This window comes from Copadichromis virginalis, linkage group LG11 (assembly GCF_057382275.1).
Source record: "Copadichromis virginalis isolate Kocher_CV1m ecotype Utaka linkage group LG11, C_Virginalis_male_GT1.1, whole genome shotgun sequence".
NCBI lineage: Eukaryota > Metazoa > Chordata > Actinopteri > Cichliformes > Cichlidae > Copadichromis > Copadichromis virginalis.
Window position 1 is genome coordinate 19,406,484 of NC_140628.1, and position 20,384 is coordinate 19,426,867.

At 38.8% G+C, this 20,384-nt stretch overlaps 1 protein-coding gene across 1 annotated transcript; it reads right to left on the reverse strand.

Moving 5' to 3' along the window:
• Positions 1-9,285: 9,285 nt before the first annotated feature.
• LOC146698377 (chemerin-like receptor 1) lies at positions 9,286-13,999 on the reverse strand. The gene is made up of 2 exons (XM_085472662.1): positions 13,920-13,999; positions 9,286-11,212 (listed from the first exon to the last, which is right to left on the reverse strand). Exon 2 carries the CDS (start codon positions 11,196-11,198, stop codon positions 10,101-10,103), a length of 1,098 nt encoding a protein of 365 aa, XP_085328788.1. The 5' UTR covers positions 11,199-11,212; positions 13,920-13,999; the 3' UTR covers positions 9,286-10,100.
• Positions 14,000-20,384: the final 6,385 nt, after the last annotated feature.

A 20,384-nucleotide genomic window follows, 5' to 3' on the forward strand; every position in this document is an offset into this window, starting at 1 on the left:
AGTCTTGAGACCAGTGAAGATGATATAAAGAAACAATACAAATGTATGTAAATCTTTAATATTTCTACTGTAATGCTTGCAGAGTAGAGATTTTCTATATGAGCACAGATTTAGGCACTGAAAGTTGTCTAGGCCTTCATACTGTGGAGCTAAGAAAGAAGCAAAGAAGAGTAAAATTTAGCATAAATTAATGACATAAAATACCAAAATTCAGAAAACCCGAATTTTTCACTCTTGAGATGAAAAATAACAATACAGGAGTGTGCTACGAAGTGATTTACATGTGTGGGACATGTGGGGACAGTGTTAAAACAGTGACGTATGATATTACTGAAGTCATCTTTGAGTAAGAAAATAAAAACATGTACACTTTCTCTTTGTTTGTCCTCCTGTACAGCATGTCGGTGTAATTTCACAACATAGACACAAGCATTAAAATGCAAGTATGAAAACAAGTTGATGACCAAAAATTTAGAAAGCCTATTTTGTAAACATTTTAAATATTTTATAAGCACTCATATACCACAATATACAACCTTGATGAGTGTCACTGATGTCTGCAGTTAGATGCTGCCAAAACAATAAGAAAATATTTGCATATATTCCTGGTTTGGATACAGCTCTTTTTATCACTATTCTGCATAGTTCTTTTTGTTGCCATTGTTTTTGTGTTTTTTTTTTCAAAGGTACCTTTAGCCCTTTTCAAAAACTGATTGTCATTAACTTTCTATGACAAAATTCTAATATCCAACAAAGTATCCTTTATCAGTCTTTATGTAAATTGGTTTATGTATTTCATATGGATATTGTCATCCTTTGATTTTTTATGGTAAATGGTAAATGGCCTGTATTTGTATAGCGCTTTTACTGGTCCCCCCTAGGGACCCCAAAGTGCTTTACAGTCATCCACCCATTCACACACACATTCATACACTGGTGGAGGCAAGCTACAGTTGTAGCCACAGCTGCCCTGGGGCAGACTGACATGTTTATGTTGTTATGTTTTTATTCCTTTGCGAAAATCTTTTCACTCTTTTTGAAAAAGGGAATATGTGATCACCCTCAACAACGCATATCCACTCAAAGTTTTCAAAAACTGAGAAATTCTCAGCTGCTCTAAAGAGACAGAGACAGAAAAACGATTGTTGTCTTGTCATTAATGTACCATGCAACTTGTTATAGCGAAAAATTACCGCATCCTGTTTTGCCATCTTGCTTGAAATTTCTTGTTAACTCTTACAGTCATCAATGTTCTTCTTGTGCTTGGTCAGTGTTAAGTTTTGAAAGAAGTTTGGGACCATGAGATATACACCGTGTGGCATTGCTTATTGACAATAACACAGCCTAACAATACCTAATTTCTTCAATTTTCTTTAAAGTAAATTTAACTTAAAACTTAAATATCTCTCCACTCCATTATATTTTCTATATGTACAGGGAATAACACCCCTTCGTCATGGTGCATGGATACTTCTTTAAGATAATCCTGCCTGCCCGGCCATGCCCCACAGCTTACCTATAAAACAGCTGTGCGGTGATGGAATAATCAGAATGCTTCACCAGTCGGCCAGATGCAAGACTGGCCTGAACGAGTCCCACAATTTGCGAGGACCGCAACAGAGCGGGCTGCTTATGGTCGGCCTGCAAGATGCTGAGATGACTGTGGAGATGAAGGCTGCTGCTGAGGGGCACCCAGCATGAGTTCTCCAAAAGAGGGGCTGGCTACCACATACAGGCGGTAGAACCTAGTAAAGGTTGAACCCTGTCACCATGTTGCTTCTGCACAAATGGCAGATGCCCCTCCACAATGTCCATGATGTGGCAAAATGTGAGTCGGGGGGGATCCCTGCAGAGGCATAAGCTTGCAGAATGCCTTCTAAAAACCAGTGAGACAACTGGAGTTGGACAGGGGTTTGCATTCACTGTAGCCTCTAAGGGACTCTCTGTCCTGATGATAACATGGACTCCCTGAAATTGAGGCAGATACGGCTAGAGTGACAGATCAGGAGGACAGCCTGTTCCAACATGTTGATATGGTGGGACACCTATAAGCTGGTCCAGCGGCGCACAGTGGCAGCCATGAGGCACATGAGGTGGAGGTACAGCCCCAAGCTTAACCGAGAGGGTAGACCAAACTGGTCTAGGCATGCCCTGAGAACCGGACACCGTTCAGCAGGAAGAGATGCGGAAGCTCTGATGGAGTCCAGGGACATACCCAGAAATGCTGTGATCTGAGACAGTTACAGTTTACACTTCTTGGGATTCAGGCGCAGCCCTAGAGGCTGAGCATGGGATACCAGCAGCGCTACATGGTTGCGGCACTGCTTTTCTGACATGGCGCAGACCAGCTAGTCGTCCAGGTAATTCAGGACCCTGAGGTCCTGCCGCCTCATAGGAGCAAGGATGGCGTGAACATCTGGGGTGCGAGAGAGAGGGGAGGACTCAAAACTGTAAGAAACGTTACTGCCCCTGCCAGATCTGGATCTGGATCTGGAAGCATTCGTCCTTCGGGTCAATGTCACCTGTGAGGGTGAGGGTCTGCTGGGAGTTGCTAACTCAGGTGAAGGTTGTGATGGTTGTGATGGGGGGGGGGGGGGGGGGGGGGGGTCTGCGGAAAATCTGCAGGTGGTAGCACCTGCAGATTTTCCGCACCACCACCTAAGGGTCTGCCCCCAGAGCCGACCAGGCCACCCTGCATTCCACAGCAGACAGGAGAGGGAGCTGGGTGGCCTGGCCTATGGAAATGTCAGAAGGTGGTGGACAGCTGAGCCTTGGCCACGCGTCCTCCACCTTTGCCCTGCATGTGGGTGCTGCATCTGCAAAAGATATCCAACTGAGGCCTGAGATTCCCACGGCCTGGGAGCAGGTTAAGTCACGGAAGCCCTGGGCCTAATTACACTCAGAGAATGCCTAAGCAGGCCCTCAACATGTCCTGACCATCACAGTGACTACTCCAACTTCCTGCAGAAGTTGGATTGCCCCTGGGCCAAAATTGCTGTAGGTTCAACTGGCAGCCTCATTAGGCAGTCCTGATTGTGCTGCCAGAGCTGGGATTGAGATAGTCAGTCAGAGGTGGCCGTGTACCACCCAGAAAGAGGCCAAGGAGCTACTTGTGGAAAAGGCCTGCTCGTTCATGAGCAAAGCTAGGTGACTGGAAGCAGCCAGGAACTCGCCTGCGTTGCCAGGGTCCCCAGATCATACCTGCATCTGAATGGCCTGTTGTAAGAGTAAGATAGACAGGCCTGAATTGCAATGGCGCTGTGTAGCCCAGCTAGCATGGTGTCCATTACCCAAGCGTCCTGGCTAGGAAATGAGCGGGCGACCAGACGGGCCAGGGGCGGATTCACTGGGGGCAAGCCCCAAGCAATCTGCTCTCGGCTAGGCATGCAAGGAAATCTCCTGCAGGCACGGGACCACTGGTGCAAGGCTACAGGGGAGTCAAACTGCCTGCACACTAGGCTCATGGGCCTGGACACTCTGCCATTGCCTGTAAGCCATCCACCTTCCCTACCTTAGCCTTAGGTAGTGGTTCCCAAACTGTATTTGCTATGACCCTCTGTGTTTTACAAGAAAAATGTTCACGCTCCCCCACCCCCAACAACTCATATCCACTCAAAGTTTTCAAAAACTGTGAGAAATTCTCAGCCGCTCTAAAGAGACAGAGACAGAAAAATGATTGTTGTGTTGTCATTAATGTACCATGCAACTTGTTATAACAATTATAATGTGTTAGAAAAAATTACCGCATCCTGTTTTGCCATCTTGCTTGAAATTTCTTGTTAACTCTTACAGTCATCAATGTTCTTCTTGTGCTTGGTCAGTGTTAAGTTTTGAAAGAAGTCTGAGGAAATTCAAGGTGTTTCAAGTGGCAGTAACACATAACGTGATAAAGCAATTGAAGTAAAAGGTACTGTCATGTGACCGAGTGTGAACCCAGATACAGGACTCAGCTGACTGACATAACTCAAAGTCACAGCTTTACTTAATGCTGGTAAAAAAATAATAATTCTGGTTAAAATTGGATGTGGATGCTCTTCTTGAAAGAATCGCTATGAGAGAAACTTTAACAGAAGGAGAATAAGCGACACTGTGTATATCTTATGGTCCTGAGTTTTTGACCCAGGACTTTGAGTTTTTGTTCTGGAATTATTTTTTTTTTTTACCAGCATTAAGTAAAGCTGTGACTTTGAGTTATGTCAGTCAGCTGAGTCCTGTATCTGGGTTCACACTCGGTCACATGACAGTACCTTTTACTTCAATTGCTTTATCACGTTATGTGTTACTGCCACTTGAAACAAGATCCTTCAAGTGCACTTAACCCCCCCCCCCATCAAATTTCTCAATGTTTCTGTCTTCCACAATAAAAATGCTTAAAGGAATAAAACTATTTTCTTGTTTTTAACTGGAAATAAAATACCCCAAGACTGCTGATAACTTTATACAACATATGCAACTAACATCATTTCAAATTTTCTGTAAAACCAGCAGTTATGGTCTGTACATAAGTGGCACTTGACCTGTGGTTTTTCTTTTTAATTGCTCACAGAAGGGAACATTTGATGCTGTTTTTCCAAATTCTTCAACAGAGAAAATATGTTCTGAAACTATGGGGTTCTCTCTTTTAAATAATTGTATGCCCCATCTGTTTCTGACCTCTTGCCTGTGACCTTCAAATCTGTCAAGGCCGATGTCAGAATAGACAAAATCACATGGAGGCACAGGTTAGCATGATAACACAACTTTATTGTACAAAGCACTAAACTGCAAGGAAAATTAGACCGTGAACTATGAACTGAGAATTATTACATTTGTAAAGGTGATGTAAAGCAATAACTAGAAACAAAACACAATTACATTACCAGGACAACTAGACCATCAACTATGAACAAAGATTTCTTAAGTCTTTGAGTTTAACGTGAAGCTATGATTAGAAGCAAACATAATTGGATTGAACATGAGCAAGGCAAGGCAAGGCAAGGCAAGTTTATTTGTATAGCACAATTCAACAACAAGGTGATTCAAAGTGCTTTACAGAGACATTAGAAACAAGAACAAATAAAAAGCATGGTTTAAAATTGAATAAAACAAGCAAATAAACTAACTAACTAATTAACAAACAAACAAACAACAGTATATAAAATCAAAACAGATAAAATCAGAACAGTAGATAAAATCAGTAGTTAAATGTAAGTTTTGAAATTTAAGCTTAAAGTGTGGATTTGGTGCTTTATTCAAATGCAGCTGAGAACAGGTGAGTCTTCAACCTGGATTTAAATAAACTGAGTGTTTCAGCTGATCTGAGGCTTTCTGGGAGTTTGTTCCAGATATAAGGAGCATAAAAGCTGAATGCAGCTTCTCCGTGTCTGGTTCTGACTCTGGGAACTGATAAAAGACCGGATCCAGATGACCTGAGGGATCTGGATGGATGAGCTGGATGGTTCAACTGGTCATTGATGTATTTTGGTCCTAAACCATTCAGAGCTTTATAGGCCAGCATCAGAACTTTAAAGTCTATCCTCTGACGGACAGGCAGCCAGTGTAAGGACCTCAGAGCTGGACTGATGTGGTCCACTTTTTTGGTCTTAGTGAGGACTCGAGCAGCAGAGTTCTGAATGAGCTGTAGTTGTCTGACTGATTTTTTAGGTAGACCTGTAAAGATGCTGTTACATTGACTACAGAGGCTTAAGCTCAGGGGCATGAAGGAAAGCCACAGCCTTCAGGGAATGCAAGCGGGATTCTCAACACGGGATTCTCAACACACAGCCACTAAATGCACAGTAGAGTGCATTTAGTGACTGAGTCCATACGATCCAGAGGAGTTATTATCAAAGCAGGTTTGCCTTACAGTTTGCAGGTGGAGAACTGGCGACAGGGGAGGTAGGAGTTCCGGGTGAGGTGGCTGGGTTCCAAGAGCAGAGAATCTGTTGAATGCAATGAGGGCGGCTGGAGGGCAGGTTAGTTGAGCAGACCAGAGCTGAGGAGAACAGAGCTGCCAAGCCTAAGGCCAGTGACAGGAGAAAAGGTGAGTATTGTCTGGGATGTAGCGTGGAAATCGGCTGAGCAGCTGCAGAGAAAAACACGAGGTAAGTTTCTTTCTATGACAATCTCTCTTTAAGCAAAAGCTGTCACGGCCAGCACTAACTGTGGTTAGCAGAACACTTGGCAAAGAGTAGTGCTGAGTGCTAATCTTAAATGCTGGGAGCTCAATTGCCCGCAGGTGTGGAGACCAGTGTTGGTCAAGTTACTTGAAAAAAGTAATCAGTAACTAATTACTGATTACTTCCCCCAAAAAGTAATCCCGTTACTTTACTGATCACTTATTTTCAAAAGTAATTAATTACTTAGTTACTTAGTTACTTTTTAAAAACCCGATTTACAACCTGAATAGGTAATAAAGTGATAGATCTTTCAGCCCAATTCTACTTTTTCTGCATAATCCATCATACAAAATGTAATCAAATGGAAAAGTCTCTTTTTTTAACTTGTTTTATCAGTTTTAATCTTTTAACTTTATGCATCAAGCAAAAATTTAATTATATGCAACATTCTGACTTGAATAAATTAGTTTAACATTGAAACCTATTTTCTGCACATTCCAGCACATAAAATAAAATATTTTTTGTGTTTACACTCAGTCTTTCAAATAGATGCAAGTAAAACACAGCAGAAAATAAATAAAGTCAAAGACTAGCGGTCCTGTTGCTCTATTTTCACCTGTAAAGCAGGACTAGGGTAGGCGGAGGTTTACCCTGGTGCAGGTGTGCCGCGGTCAGTTGAAGAATCCGCGAGTTTCTCTGTGAGTTTCCCATCATGTCATAGCGCACTCGGTGCTTGCTTGGAAGTTTAGGGTTTTTTTTCGCTGTAAAAAGAAGTTTTCTTCCCACGCACCATGGACGCTAATGTTTTTGTCACTTTTTATGGAATCAAACTCAAAGTAAGGTCAGTACTTCCACGCTTTAAACGCTGCACGCTCATACTCTCTCCCACAATCGATATATGATCCATTGTTGATCTGCACACAGCTGTTGTCACCAACGGCGCACTCGCTTACGTCACTGTCATGAGACATTCTCGCAGAAAATCACGGTTTTAGTAACGCAGTAATGCAGCGTTCCTACGGGAAAGTAACGGTAATCTAATTACCGTTTTTGCAATAGTAATCCCTTACTTTACTCGTTACTTGAAAAAAGTAATCAGATTACAGTAACGCGGTGGAGACATGCCAGAGTTCACTTGCCAGCAAGTAAAGATTTGTTGATACTGTTAATAAAGTTTACGATGTATGAGAGGCACAGAAAGATGTAAACATAAACATTTGTGTGTCGATCCTAACAGTGTGTCACTCTGACTTTTGATTTAGACACGAACATGAAAAGAGAACACCAAAGGTTTTGAAATACTGGGCAGCATGGTGGTCAACACTGTTGCCTCACAGCAAGAAAATGCTGTGTTCTAATCCACCGTGTGACCAGGACCTTGCTGTGTATAGTTTGCATGCTCTCCACATGTCTGCATGGTGCCATACATTACATTACTTAATATAGCCTAGCTTGTATTATTCAGAGTATTCCTTTGTGTTCTTAGTGTTAATATCTCATCTTTGTATATAGATTCACCCCGTCCCCCTGAGCCTGTATGTGAGTTTGCCTTACTAGTATGGGGTGTGCGAGAAGGCGAGCAGGTTATTTCAAATATCACACGCTTTGGTTACCAGTGCACATGAAAAGAGAAAGACTTCACTGAGTGAAAAAGGGATAAAGATACAAGCTGGTGATGATCCAGTGTAGCTGGTCTCAGGTGATGAAGAAACAGCCTGATCACCTTCTCTACAAAATCAAGATGAGTTTAAAAACTAAAATTTAGTTTTTCAAGGTATGTATGCTACTTTATATTTAAAGTGCTCATATTTCAACTGAATGCTGTTATGTGTATGCATCTCTACACATATTATAGGAAAATTTATAATAATCCACAGCAGATCTGATCAAAAGCAAAACTTTGTTCTTTCTTGCTGTCTTTCAATGTTAAAGTATAAAACCCCATTTAATTCAATATATTTTCAAGTCATATTCCACCACAGTTTTCTCAGTATTACATTTTGAATTTTTATTTATTTTATTTTTAGCTTAAAAATTAAAAAACACTAAGAAGTATTAAAGTATACTTTAACACTTCTTAGAAGGGGGGGTACAATACACACACTCACAGATTTGTGATTAGTTCAATTGTTTTATTTACAGTGTGCTGTCAGACTGCAATATTCATGTTTACTTTACTGCTCAGCTTGCTCTGTCACTCAGCTCAGCTGCACCATTATTTCTCTTGTGCTGGGGGTGGGTGGTGGGGCATGATTAGACAATTGTCATATGCTGTGTCTACCAGCTTCCCCTGACAACCCACTGCCCCACTCTTCCCCTGCAGCTGAGCATTAGATATCAGTGTAACACACTGCCTAGAATACAGTTATGTGACATCATCATCAATGAATATGAACTAGATGGAAGTGATCATGGCTTTTAAATTTTTTGCTGACTTTGACTACATGTCTGCTTTTACTTATTTCTGTTGCACTCTCTCTCTTTGCCATCTTCATCCAGCTTTCTCCCTTTCTCTCCCACACGATCCCCTGATTCAGTCTTTCTACTGTCACCAAAAGTTAAATAGAACAGTGAAACACTATTTACAAACTAATAAAGTTATAAACTGTTCTGTTTCAATTCATAACAGTATTCAAACTGAATACAGGCTGCTCTTGGCCACTGACAGGCAGCAGTCTTTTGATTTGTTGTCACTTGGCTCTGTAACTGTACTGTAAACAAACGATGAAACCAAATTTGACCAGAATGGGAATAGAGAACTTTAACAAACTAAGACAATAACCTCTTGTGATAATGGCCCATACTGTTTTTCACACCATGGCTGATAAATAAATAAAATAAAATGTATGTAAGTAAATATAATACTTTTTGTTCAGCGAATAAAACAATACAGGAACAGTGAATAAATGAGGATCACTACTGTCACTATTTATTGACGTCCCTGGGGTTAAAAAACTTTAAAAGAGAGAAACTATCAGTGAGATTGTCTGATATGTTACTAATGGAACTGTAGGAATGTCAAATATTTAATATAAAATGTAAATGTTTACATGAAAACTCAATGGTGGTCAGCTCATAATAATATATTAACATAAAACATAACACGGATTATTAATACATGGAAATGAATGGCAGACTTCATGAGTTAGTTAAAGCAAAAAAAAAAAAAAAAAAAAAAAAAAAAAATAATAGCACAAAGTTAATGCAGAGCTGTGAGCCAAAGAGGCAAGAAAAACAACACAGCACAGAAATAATACATCACAGTACCATTTGTACCATTAGCTGTTTCCATAATTTTATGAGCGGGGTTTATTTGAAATTTTGTTTATTGGAACAAAATTAAACAAAATTTCATTCATTAAAGGTTTATAAAGATTTATAAAGATTTACTCTGGAGTCATGTTTACAGCTAGTAAAAAGTCTCAAAGAAATTTTCTATTAAAGGTTTTAACATGTTTATGTACCTCATATACAGCCTTATACCTCAGTAATCTAATCTGACTTCTTTCTGCTCTGCCTGGTGTTCACTGACTTCATGTCACTGGGAGAGTGTGTCTCCTCTTCCTGGAAGGCTCTCCAGCACATTCAGGATGGATTTTTGTATTTCAGCCTTAAAATCTTGTCTCAAGAAGACATACAGCAGTGGATTCAAGCAGCAGTGAAGAACGACCAAATTTTTGGCAACAAAGATCCCAATTGAATGGCATAGTGAATTTTTTCATTTGGTGGAATAAATACTATCAGCTGAATGATAGGGAGTCCAGCCCAGAAAAAAGGCAACAATAATGGAAGCAATAACATTGTATAACTGCTTTTAGTTCTATAAAAAAGTAACCTGAATGGACTGCTGTGATTCATAGATTCATGCAGTCATGTATCAGATTAATGCTATGGCTAGTAAAAAAGCCCCAAAGCATTTTAAGATATTTTTGAAACATTTAGAATCATTTTTAAGATAGTTGTCACAATTGTCTGCCATTTACAGTTTAATTATTTGGTTTCTTATACCTCAGTATTCAAATCTGAGCTATTTTTGCTTTGACTGGTGACCACTGACCCTGTGTAAGTGCGAGTGCGTGTCTCCTCTTCCTGGAAGACAGTCTCCAAAACATTTCGGATGGATTTGCGGACTTTGTCCTTAAAATCATGGCCCATGAACACATACAGCAGTGGATTGAAGCAACTGTTGAGAAAGGCCAGACTGGTGGCCAGAGGCATCCCGACACCTATGACAAGATCTAATGTGTTGCTCTGAGTAGCAGACGTGAATTTCACTAGTTCAATTACACCAATTATGTAAAAGGGAGCCCAACACAGGAAAAAAGTGACAATAACAGCAGTGACGATTTTAAACGTGCGTGTTGATTGGCTGGCCATGGTGCGGTTTCTCCTCAGATGATGGATTAGGACAGCATAACAGGACACAATGACAGTGAAGGGAACTGCAAATCCCAGGAAGAGACGAGTGATAGTCATGGCTAGATGACGAAACTGAATCACAGATGGTGCTGTATAGTTATCAGAAAGAGCATAGTTGCTGAAACAGAGGATTTGGTTTTCAGACATTTTCTCAGTGTCCCTGAAGATGAAATATGGAGCACTGAGAATCAAAGCAACCACCCAAACACACAGACTCACATAGGATGCTTTGCGTACATTTCGGTGGTTCTGAGCCCAGATAGGCCACACCACAGACACACATCTGTCCACACTGATCACCACCAGAATGTAGACACTGGCAAACATGTTCAGAAAGCTGATAGTGGTGTTCAGCTTGCACATGAACTTGCCAAAAGGCCAGTGGAAACCTGAAGCTGTGTAAGTCACACTCAGGGGAAGAAATGCAGTGAAGAGGAAGTCAGCCACAGCAAGGTTGAGGTACCAAACTGTGTTAACAGTTTTCTTCATCTTGAACCCGGTCACCCAGATAACCACTCCATTCCCGAGCACGCCGAGGACAAAGGCCACGGAATAAAGGATTACAGACATTGTGTTGAGAGACTGTTTCAGCCCATCATACTTGTCACCATACACAGAGTCATTTTTATCAGGTGCAGCAGTTGTATTAATTTGATCGAAAGAGTTGTTGGTCATCTTCATCAATGTCTTCAGATCTGCATAGAAAAAAACATGAATTTATGTAAAAGTCATTTTTGATATTGATAATAATTCTGTCTTCACATATTGCACAGAAATATAAATTAATTACTCTTAAATTAATGTTTAATTTATAGTTAGTTATGAATCTTAGACAATAAACGCTCAAAATGAACAGCAAATAAAATGCATTTAGCAGTGAAGGTCATCACTTGTAGTTGATAGCACTGTTTTCAGCTCAAATTAGATTATAATCCATCCATTCAGTGTTAATGGCTACTTCAGTTCATGATTGCACTACTGTGGCAGCAACATTCACAATGTGATATGAAAATTCTTAACTGGCTGCTGAGCATAATGTATGCATGTAGTCACAGTTATCAGGAAACTGAAGAGTGTCCAAATCAGCAATGATGTTACAACACTAAAAGAGTATGTCACCGTAATTTCCCAACAATTGAACGCAAACACGAAAAAATAAATATCTGACCAAGAACTTCAGAAAAACTTAAATTATTCTTAAAATTTGCAGTCCTCAAAAAAAAAGTATAAATTTTTATTTGTTGGAACTGATTGAAACAGAATTAGAAGAAAAACAATTCAGACTTGTAGAACGCAAAGGAACAACAAATGCTATATTGATAAGCGTCCCAGAAAAAGCAGTTAAACTTCAAAAATATCTGTACTCATGTTTTATTGATGACATGAAAGCCTTCAGCACTATCAGCTACAAAAATCTAATAGTTATTATTAGTTCTGAACAATGGCAAAAAAAGACCTATTATGGAGAACATGCACTTGGAACAAACTGTGGCAATCAAAAGTGACAAAGAAATTTTCACTTCTGGTTTCGAAATTTGTCAAACTCAGAAGTGGTGTAGGGCAAAGTTGTGTGTTGTCAGCTGATCTGTTTCCTCTATACAGTGATTATATCTTGCGAGATTAAAGGAGTGCCAGGCATTGTGGTTGATGGGCACCTCATTAATAACCTGAGATGTGCAGACGACACTGTAATCAATTCAACATCTACAGAAAACAAATACTTATTGTATATAAGAAGAGTGAAGAAGTGGGACGGACATTAAGTCCCACATTCATTTTCTTGAATCTCAAGTAAACTTAGACAATGATCATTTCCAAAAAGAAAGACAATATAGTGCAACATCATACTAAAGAATTCCACACAACAAGGCAATAAGTTTAAATATTTGGGTATTACTGTGAGTAATGAAGATTGTTACGTAAAATCAAGATTTGGATTGCAAAAGGAAAGAAAGCTACCTCTGCAAGGACTACAGTTGATTGACAAATTTCCTTCAAGACAAGAAAGAGAGTCCTAGATGTCTACATCACACCTATCTTCATGTATGGAAGCAAAGAACGACCGACTAATGAAGAGGTTTTAAAATGCGCACACACCAAAAGATCATTAAATAAAACATCAGAGAGACAAGCAAGACTCTCTGGGACAAGTACTGAAAAAGGACAATTGGAATTAAATCTGGAAAAGATTGAAGGGAACAAAGACAAGGCAGAAGGCGAGAAACCGTCACTGGCAGAATACAAGACCGAAGGAAGAAAACACCAAATGAGTTGCTGGACTGTGTGAGAGAGAGGGCATCTAGTCTAAACGCCAATGCCATCCAATAAGACACTTAAGAAGAAGAAAATATGTATGGCTCTTCTGTCAGGTGTGGGTTGATGTGCAGTAGAAGAATATCAGAACAAACTGTGACACATTAATACAACCTAGACTAAACTATGTGTATTTAATATGCTCAATTAAACTTAATATGCTCAATTAAAAAAGATCATTTAAATGATAGGTGATATTTTTCAGCTTTGTTGGCCACTTGTTGACTGACCCATGAAAAGTGGTTTCTCAGTTTACTAAATAAAATAACTATTAAAGGGTTTTTGACAATCCAATCACAGGTTTACCTAATCGTCCATTTGATGTACTAAACGTTGGGCAATTACATCCATCATAATGGTCATGATGGCTGTGTGGGTTTGGGTGAGAATGTGGACTTTAATACTCACTGTGCAGTTGTTGAGCAACACTATGTCAATGGAATTGGAAAAAACCCCAAATTAAATTACTGCTTGTTTTTCTTCAGTGAAAAAGACCTTTACTTAACCTCTAGGTCTGACAGATGATAACAAACTTCTGCAGTTACTCTAACTGCTTGCACCATGCTATATTTGGCTGCCTACATTTATGTCTGCCTGCAGCTTGGTTTAGATGTATTAGTCAACACATTTTGACGAATAAAGAGGTCAAAGAAGTTATAACTGTGCAAAGAACCTTACCGGCAATTACTTTAAAAGTCACTACCCTCATGAAAGTAATGCTGTCTCTTAAGTTCAGTGGTTTAACTTAATTTTAAGAAATTAGCCTATTTGATTATTTAACACTACACTTCCAGTGAATAACTATCCCAGCAGTCAGTGTTTCTACGTTATGCAATAGTGTAAAAAATGAATTTCCTTCTTTTTAATTTTTTTTATATATGTATAAATATATATTCCATCCATTCATGCATGCATATAGATATTCAGGGAACTGAATTTTTGGGGGCGGAATCTTGAAAATGTATTAATCATGAGTGACTTAGTAATTAAAAACTGGGAAAGTCTTAAGTGTCAGAGGTTTATCTATTAAAAAGTAAATACATGATGATTTTACAATCGTACAACAGCAAAGTAACAAAGACGGCATACCTTTAGTAAAGCTCTCTTGTTGGTTGTTGAAGAATCTTCTGCAGATGAATGCCTCATCAAACTCTGACAGGTTATTATAACTGAGACTAATTTGTGGGTCGTATTTTGCCATTTATAACAAGGCAGATCCACCCGAAGTTTGCAAAAGTTTGCAGACAAATGAAAGAGAAAGAAAAAATGAGAGACAGCACTGTTGCATTGTCTTCAGCATGGCCTTAGTATCACTATCTTATTTTGCCATTTTCCTCCAGTTTCTTTCTTAACTCTCTAAGGCAGTGGTTCTCATACCTTTCACAATGAGTATCACCTCATGACATATATGGCTCTTGAAGTACCACCCTTATGACTGACATTAAAGTACAGCAGTACACCACATACAGTTCACACGAGACAATTTTATTTCTTATATAAATGTTATTTATTTTAACTGTCATAAACAGGATGTGACAAGTGATAATACCACTTGTCAAATCCTAATACCACTAGAGGGAGCTCACATACCACAGCTTGAGAACCAGTGCTCTAAGGCAGCTGTGCTATGAAACAATCTGAGGAAAACCAAGGTATCTCCACAGTCAGTGGCATATATTATAAAACAGTACAGATTGTAAAACATGAACCTTTCAGCTCATTGTACCTACATTCCTAATGGGTTTCTTTCTTTCTTTCCTTGTTTTTACTCAAGAGCATTCACACTGAATTAGGTTACAGATGTGGGTTACAGAATAATTATTACCTCTATAAAGTCACCACCTATAAAAAGTCTTTAAATGTTATAAAGCATAAAGGAAAGACTTACCAGATCTCTAGGAAAGTACAACTGAATTGGGCAGAGAAAGAACAAGGTGTTTAATGAATCCGCTGGTGTGGAAGTACGGAAAGGTTTTCAAAGGAAGAGGTTGTTAGGTTGGCTCAGGTTTACTGATTTGGAGATAAAGTTAAGGGGGTGAGGCTGAGATGGTTTTAAGACGTGCAGAGGAGGTGGATAACTAAAGGGACCAACAACAGAAGAAAATCGAGCATTGAGCAACAGAAATCAGAATGAAAACTGTTTTTCCCTGTCTATCAACATCCTGTTTTGCAGTCTTGTTTAACTCTACTTCTTACTCTAAAAGTCAACTGTCCACTTCTTGTATTTTTTCATGTCATGGAATAATTCCATGACATTGCAAGGAATTGTAAAACTGCTTGTGGAAACACCTTATGTGTTGTGATCAGAATGTAAACTGTAGACCTACAATATGAGTGGGAAAGCAGTTAAGCTAAAAATATGTTATTGATCGAAATGTTATTCACAAAAACAACTAAAAACATTTTGTCAAGTGTTCATAAATAAGTTTAAATTATATGGTAATATAAAATATATACCAAAGCTGCTGAGTTTGTTATGATTTTGTGATTCATTATTTTGGATTCAATAGATTTTAGGACTATCAGCTGTGTACCAACCTGACTTCTGCACAACACAACTGATGGAGTTCATCATGAAGCGCATTGAGAGTAGACCAAGAGTTCACAGCACTGTCAATAAAGCAAAGAGTGGCTGCTTTGAGTAATCTAAAATATAAGACATATTTATCAATTTATTTATCATATATTTAATGTCTTCAGTGTGTATCTACAATGTAGAAAGTGAAAATAACGAATTACATGAGAAAGTTTGTTCAAACTAATGACTGGTAGTGTATATATGAAGCAATCCAAGAAATATAAAGTCAAACACAAGCAGGCAGTATTCAGTATGACATGAAAACTAACCCAAACCCAATATGACAGGGAAAGTAAAACTACAAAAAAGACACAACAATCAAAGTAGAGCAGAAAGTCACTGACAAACATTTAGAGTAGACTCTGGTACAATACAATTCTATTAGTACCTACTCAGATTGACTTGACATGGTTCACCATGGTTTTCAGGTTTTTCCATTAGGCCATAGAACCTGATACCAGGTACATTTTTAGAACCTGCTCGGCTGGGGTTCCAAGCGATCCGACCAGGTACTAAATTGTGACGTTGTCAGACTGCATGTCACCGATTGGCTGGCTAGTAGTTTTCACTCGATGAGTCATGAGAGCATTTTGCTCACAAAAATCAAAACTTTTTTTAAAGCCCATTTTTAAGTTTATTCATAGTCTTCGTAATTTCTGAGATCATTCCACAGTTTATTGATATAGCCTTTTTTTTTCATTTGCCCATCTTTACTTCTTCTGCCTATTTAAGGTAATCTTGTCTCAGTCTTGTTACTGACTTGTTGCCAGTTAACCCAATTAGTTGCAAAATGTTTCCTCAAGCGGTTTCTTTTTAGAATGACTTACTTTCCAGCCTTTTGTTACCCTGTCCCAACTTTTCTGTTGCTGCCCTTAAATAAAAAAACAACAACAACAACCAATTTTTGTCATGAATAGTAAAATGTCGCTTATCATAAATTAAGTTATCATAAATTAATATCTCTAGAAAATTAAAACCGCCGCCCAAGCATACAGATCACTAATAATTATAGCTCACTAATGATTATTTACTTTCCTTGACCGCAAGTAAAGACATGTTGATTCATAGAGTTCATGGAATTTTACGATTCATGAGAGGCACGGAAAAATTAGAATATAAACAAGCGTGCTGATCCACACCCGTGTGCACACAGGTGTACACACGGGTGTTCACAGACACAAACTACACCCTTCTTGGCTGCTACGTCAAAGCACATTGTGCGCTGTCAATCTTGCGTACTGCACAATAACATGCAATATTTAGTATCTACTGTTATCTACTGTTAACTAGTTTATTGTGATGGTGTTGTATTTAGTATGTTGCTCTTTTTTGTTTGTTTTCTCTTCTATTTTTTCTTATCCCCATACAGGTGATCCAGGTGTTTTGTTTGTTTTTCTTTTTTTTTCTTCCCCCCTTTCTCACCATCTCATCTCTCCCTCTCATTCTTTCATTCTTTCTCCCTCTCCTATCCCCAGTCATGTCTGTCCCGTCTGTAACAACCAAATATCAAATCAAATAAATGCATAATTATAATAAAGGTCAATCAAATGGACCAATATGGCAAGGCCATGATGATGCAATTGGTAAAATAAATCGCTTGGCATCTTTCTTAGCCTTCAGACAACAATTCTGATGGCTAAAGATCCAAACAGGACAGGCAAAAAAAAAGAATATAAACATTTGTGTGCTGATCCTAATAGTGGTAACATATCTCACAGATGTCACTGTGACTTTCAGTTTGGAAATAAACATGAAAAAGGAACACCAAAGGTTTCAGGAAATAACAGTTTTGAAATATGGGGTAGCATGATGGTTAACACTGTTGCCTCACAGCAAGAGAGTCCTGTTTTCAGATCGACTGTGTGACCGAGGCCCTTTCTGTGTGGAGTTGAACCATGAGAAGGTGGTATTCATAAAACTATTAGAAACAAAAATAAGACAATGCAGTTATTTGTTTTCTTTTTAAAAAATGTGTTTTTAATAAAAATGGAAGTGTAACTGCCTGTCCTTTCACTCAAAGTGGCATTTGTTATGTGTATCATAATAGTTGTCGCTGCCCGGAGTTGGGTGAGAAGGTTCAGTCCAATAATCACAGTGTAGCAGCTGAGCAAATGTACGTTAATGAATGTAAAACTAAATTATGATTCCCATCAAATAAGAATGAAATAAAGAAACAAAATGCCCATTTCTTATCCACTAGGTCTTACAGAGTTCAACCAAAACCAAAACTATATCATGAACTACCACAGTTACTCAATACATGTGGCTTCTTGATCCATGTTGTTTTGCATGTCTGTATTTATGTGTGTGTGCAAGTTAGTTTAGCCTGTATGAATTCCCTTCTCATAGTCACATGGATATGTAACCTTTTCTTTTCACTTGTTTACTTTACGAAGAACTTTGAACTCTCAGGTTTTGATTAATCCCCTATTCAACAAGTTTCCAGTCCGATTTATGTGCAAACTAGATAATAGGTGTTTTGTTATATATGTTTGAGTAGTAGTTATATATTTCTTGCCTTATCTATTTTTGAAGAGGTTTTTCAAACGGCCATGCAAAACCTACTTACACATGAGACACTATTAGAAACACATTTCAGTGCAGTTTCAGTGCAACTCCTTGGTGTGAAGGGGGGTGTTGAAGGTAGACTGGTACACCCTGACACTAACACAGAGCATAACCAAGGAGCGGCTGCCTTAGGAATGTGTGGGGGTTATGGGAGGATGGTGCTCCTGTATTTGTGATACCGCAGCAAGGTACAGACAGGACTAACCAGGGAGGGCTAAAGTTTAAACCATGGCCTCTCTCCATTGATAGCCAATCACAAGTATTTTCTGTTTTGAATATATCATTTTAGTTACGAATTGTACAGGACTTCTGGGTGTGCACACTGCTTGACACTGAGAAGTCCACAGTCCTGGGATATCGAAAAACATGGGGAATTTGTTTATTTCACATCTAGTTGCTAGTCAATACAATATGCTGCCAGATCCCAGAATACACGTGTATGTTACAGTCACAACTTTTCTTTAACAGTCTCAGCATTTTTCCTTCCTTGTTTTTATGGGTATTTCTCCAAAACATGCATTAATCACAATTGTTGATTCTCTGGTATATTTAATAATAATAATAATAATAATAATAATAATAATAATAATAATAAATCATTCTTGAGAATTCTGTATTGCTAGCAATGCAATGGATCATTATTTCACAGGGGAGTATTATCAAGATGTGACAATAGCAAAAGTGGCCAGTAGGTGTCACTGTCAAGCTTGGTTTCAGATTGTTTTGAAACTTTTGCACAACGGCTTTGAATGTGTCATTTTTTTCCTCAAAGCCTTGTTTTGCTCATTACTGGCAAACACTGAAGTTGCTCCAAGAACAGGTGCATGATCACTTACAGATAAGTGGGGAGCAGTGTTGGTCAAGTTACTTGAAAAAAGTAATCAGTAACTAATTGCTGATTAAGATATATAGAAAAGGATTCAAAGCAAACTGATCAGAGTGTTAATGATACTACTCAGAAACGTTTTTGTAAAGGACTCTGTGCGATAACGCAGTTATTTTGTATATTCATAGACAGAAAACAAAGTAACCACGTGGGTTAACAGTGTGATTTGATGTTGTGGTTTTTGTTACGAGATAATTGTGGAGAAAAAGATAAAAGAATGTGTACATGAGCATAAAGGATAAATACGGAAATTCTGTTTAACAAAGTGAAATAAAGGAAGCAGAACTCACATCTCCCGTATCTACCTTTTGTATATAAATCAGAGCCACCCGAAGGCAGTTTTCCTCTTTAGACTGCTGCCCTTTAACACTGAAGCATTTATATAAAACAGCTCCCTCTGCTGGTATATGTAATGTGTTTTCTGTGATTTTAATGATTTCTCATCAAATGAGTTGTAGAACTAGCTGTTATGTTCCCCTAAAAGGGTCCAGGCGATTAGGGAGAGTAACAAAAAGTGTCCGGGTCGGAAAAAGGAGACAGAGAGGCAAAATGATTAAATTGAAGAGTTTTATTAAAGTTTCTATTAATAACTCAACTAAAAGAGATGGACAAGCCACTATCACCATTTAAAGAAACAAAACAAAACTCAAGCGTCGGCCAGTAAACTGAAAAGTAAGTCAGAAAAGGGTTAGTAACCAAACACACTCCTCTCCACCAAGCAGGAGCAAACAATCACAAGATTCAGCTCACTAGCTGCAACCACCAAACACTCACACAGCTCACTAGATAAAACCCGTCACATGGCACTCTGGCACCAGAGCTTACTCACCTTTCTCTGCCTTTAAATACCTTTAATTGCTGATGTGAGTCAGCTGTACAAAAGAAAAATGTGGCACCTAAGGCAGGAGAGACATCTGTGACAAACGATACTACCAATGAAGCACCATCAGAACTAATGAAGCACCACTCTCATGTTTCGCAGGTGGGACGCAGATAGACTCAAAGGCAGGCTGACATAGACCGAATAAAAGAGTCCAGGGAAACAAAGTCCATTCCGTGAAACAGCAAAGTAACCAGCAAGTTCCCAATAAAGGAGTAAGGGGGGGACAAGGAAGACCGCTGGAAAGAAAACGCAGTTATATGCCAACAGTAAGGGGATAATCGGTGGGGGTGGGGGGCTGAACTGAAAACCAGAAGGCACAAAAACTATCAAAATGAAGCAGGAAGAAGACAAGAAACACAGAGACAACACAGAGTTCTGAAATTAGGAAGGTGAAAATAGGAGAGACAGGATAAACTTACAATTAATGAACAAATTTTGGACCAGAGATGGACCGATCCAATATTACGTATCGGTATCGGTCTGATACTGACCTAAATTACTGGATCGGATATCAGAGAGAAATAAAAAAATTAATCCGATCCATTAAATATCACAAAAGCACCTCAGAAAACTTGCGACATGGCGTAACTCAGCTCATAACCTTAGCACGTGGGAGCTGTATGCGTCATGCAAGTGCAA

What these genes read in the sequence shown, in the direction of transcription:
- LOC146698377 (XM_085472662.1), bottom strand. Translation starts at nt 11,198, where the DNA reads ATGAAGATGACCAACAACTCTTTCGATCAAATTAATACAACTGCTGCA.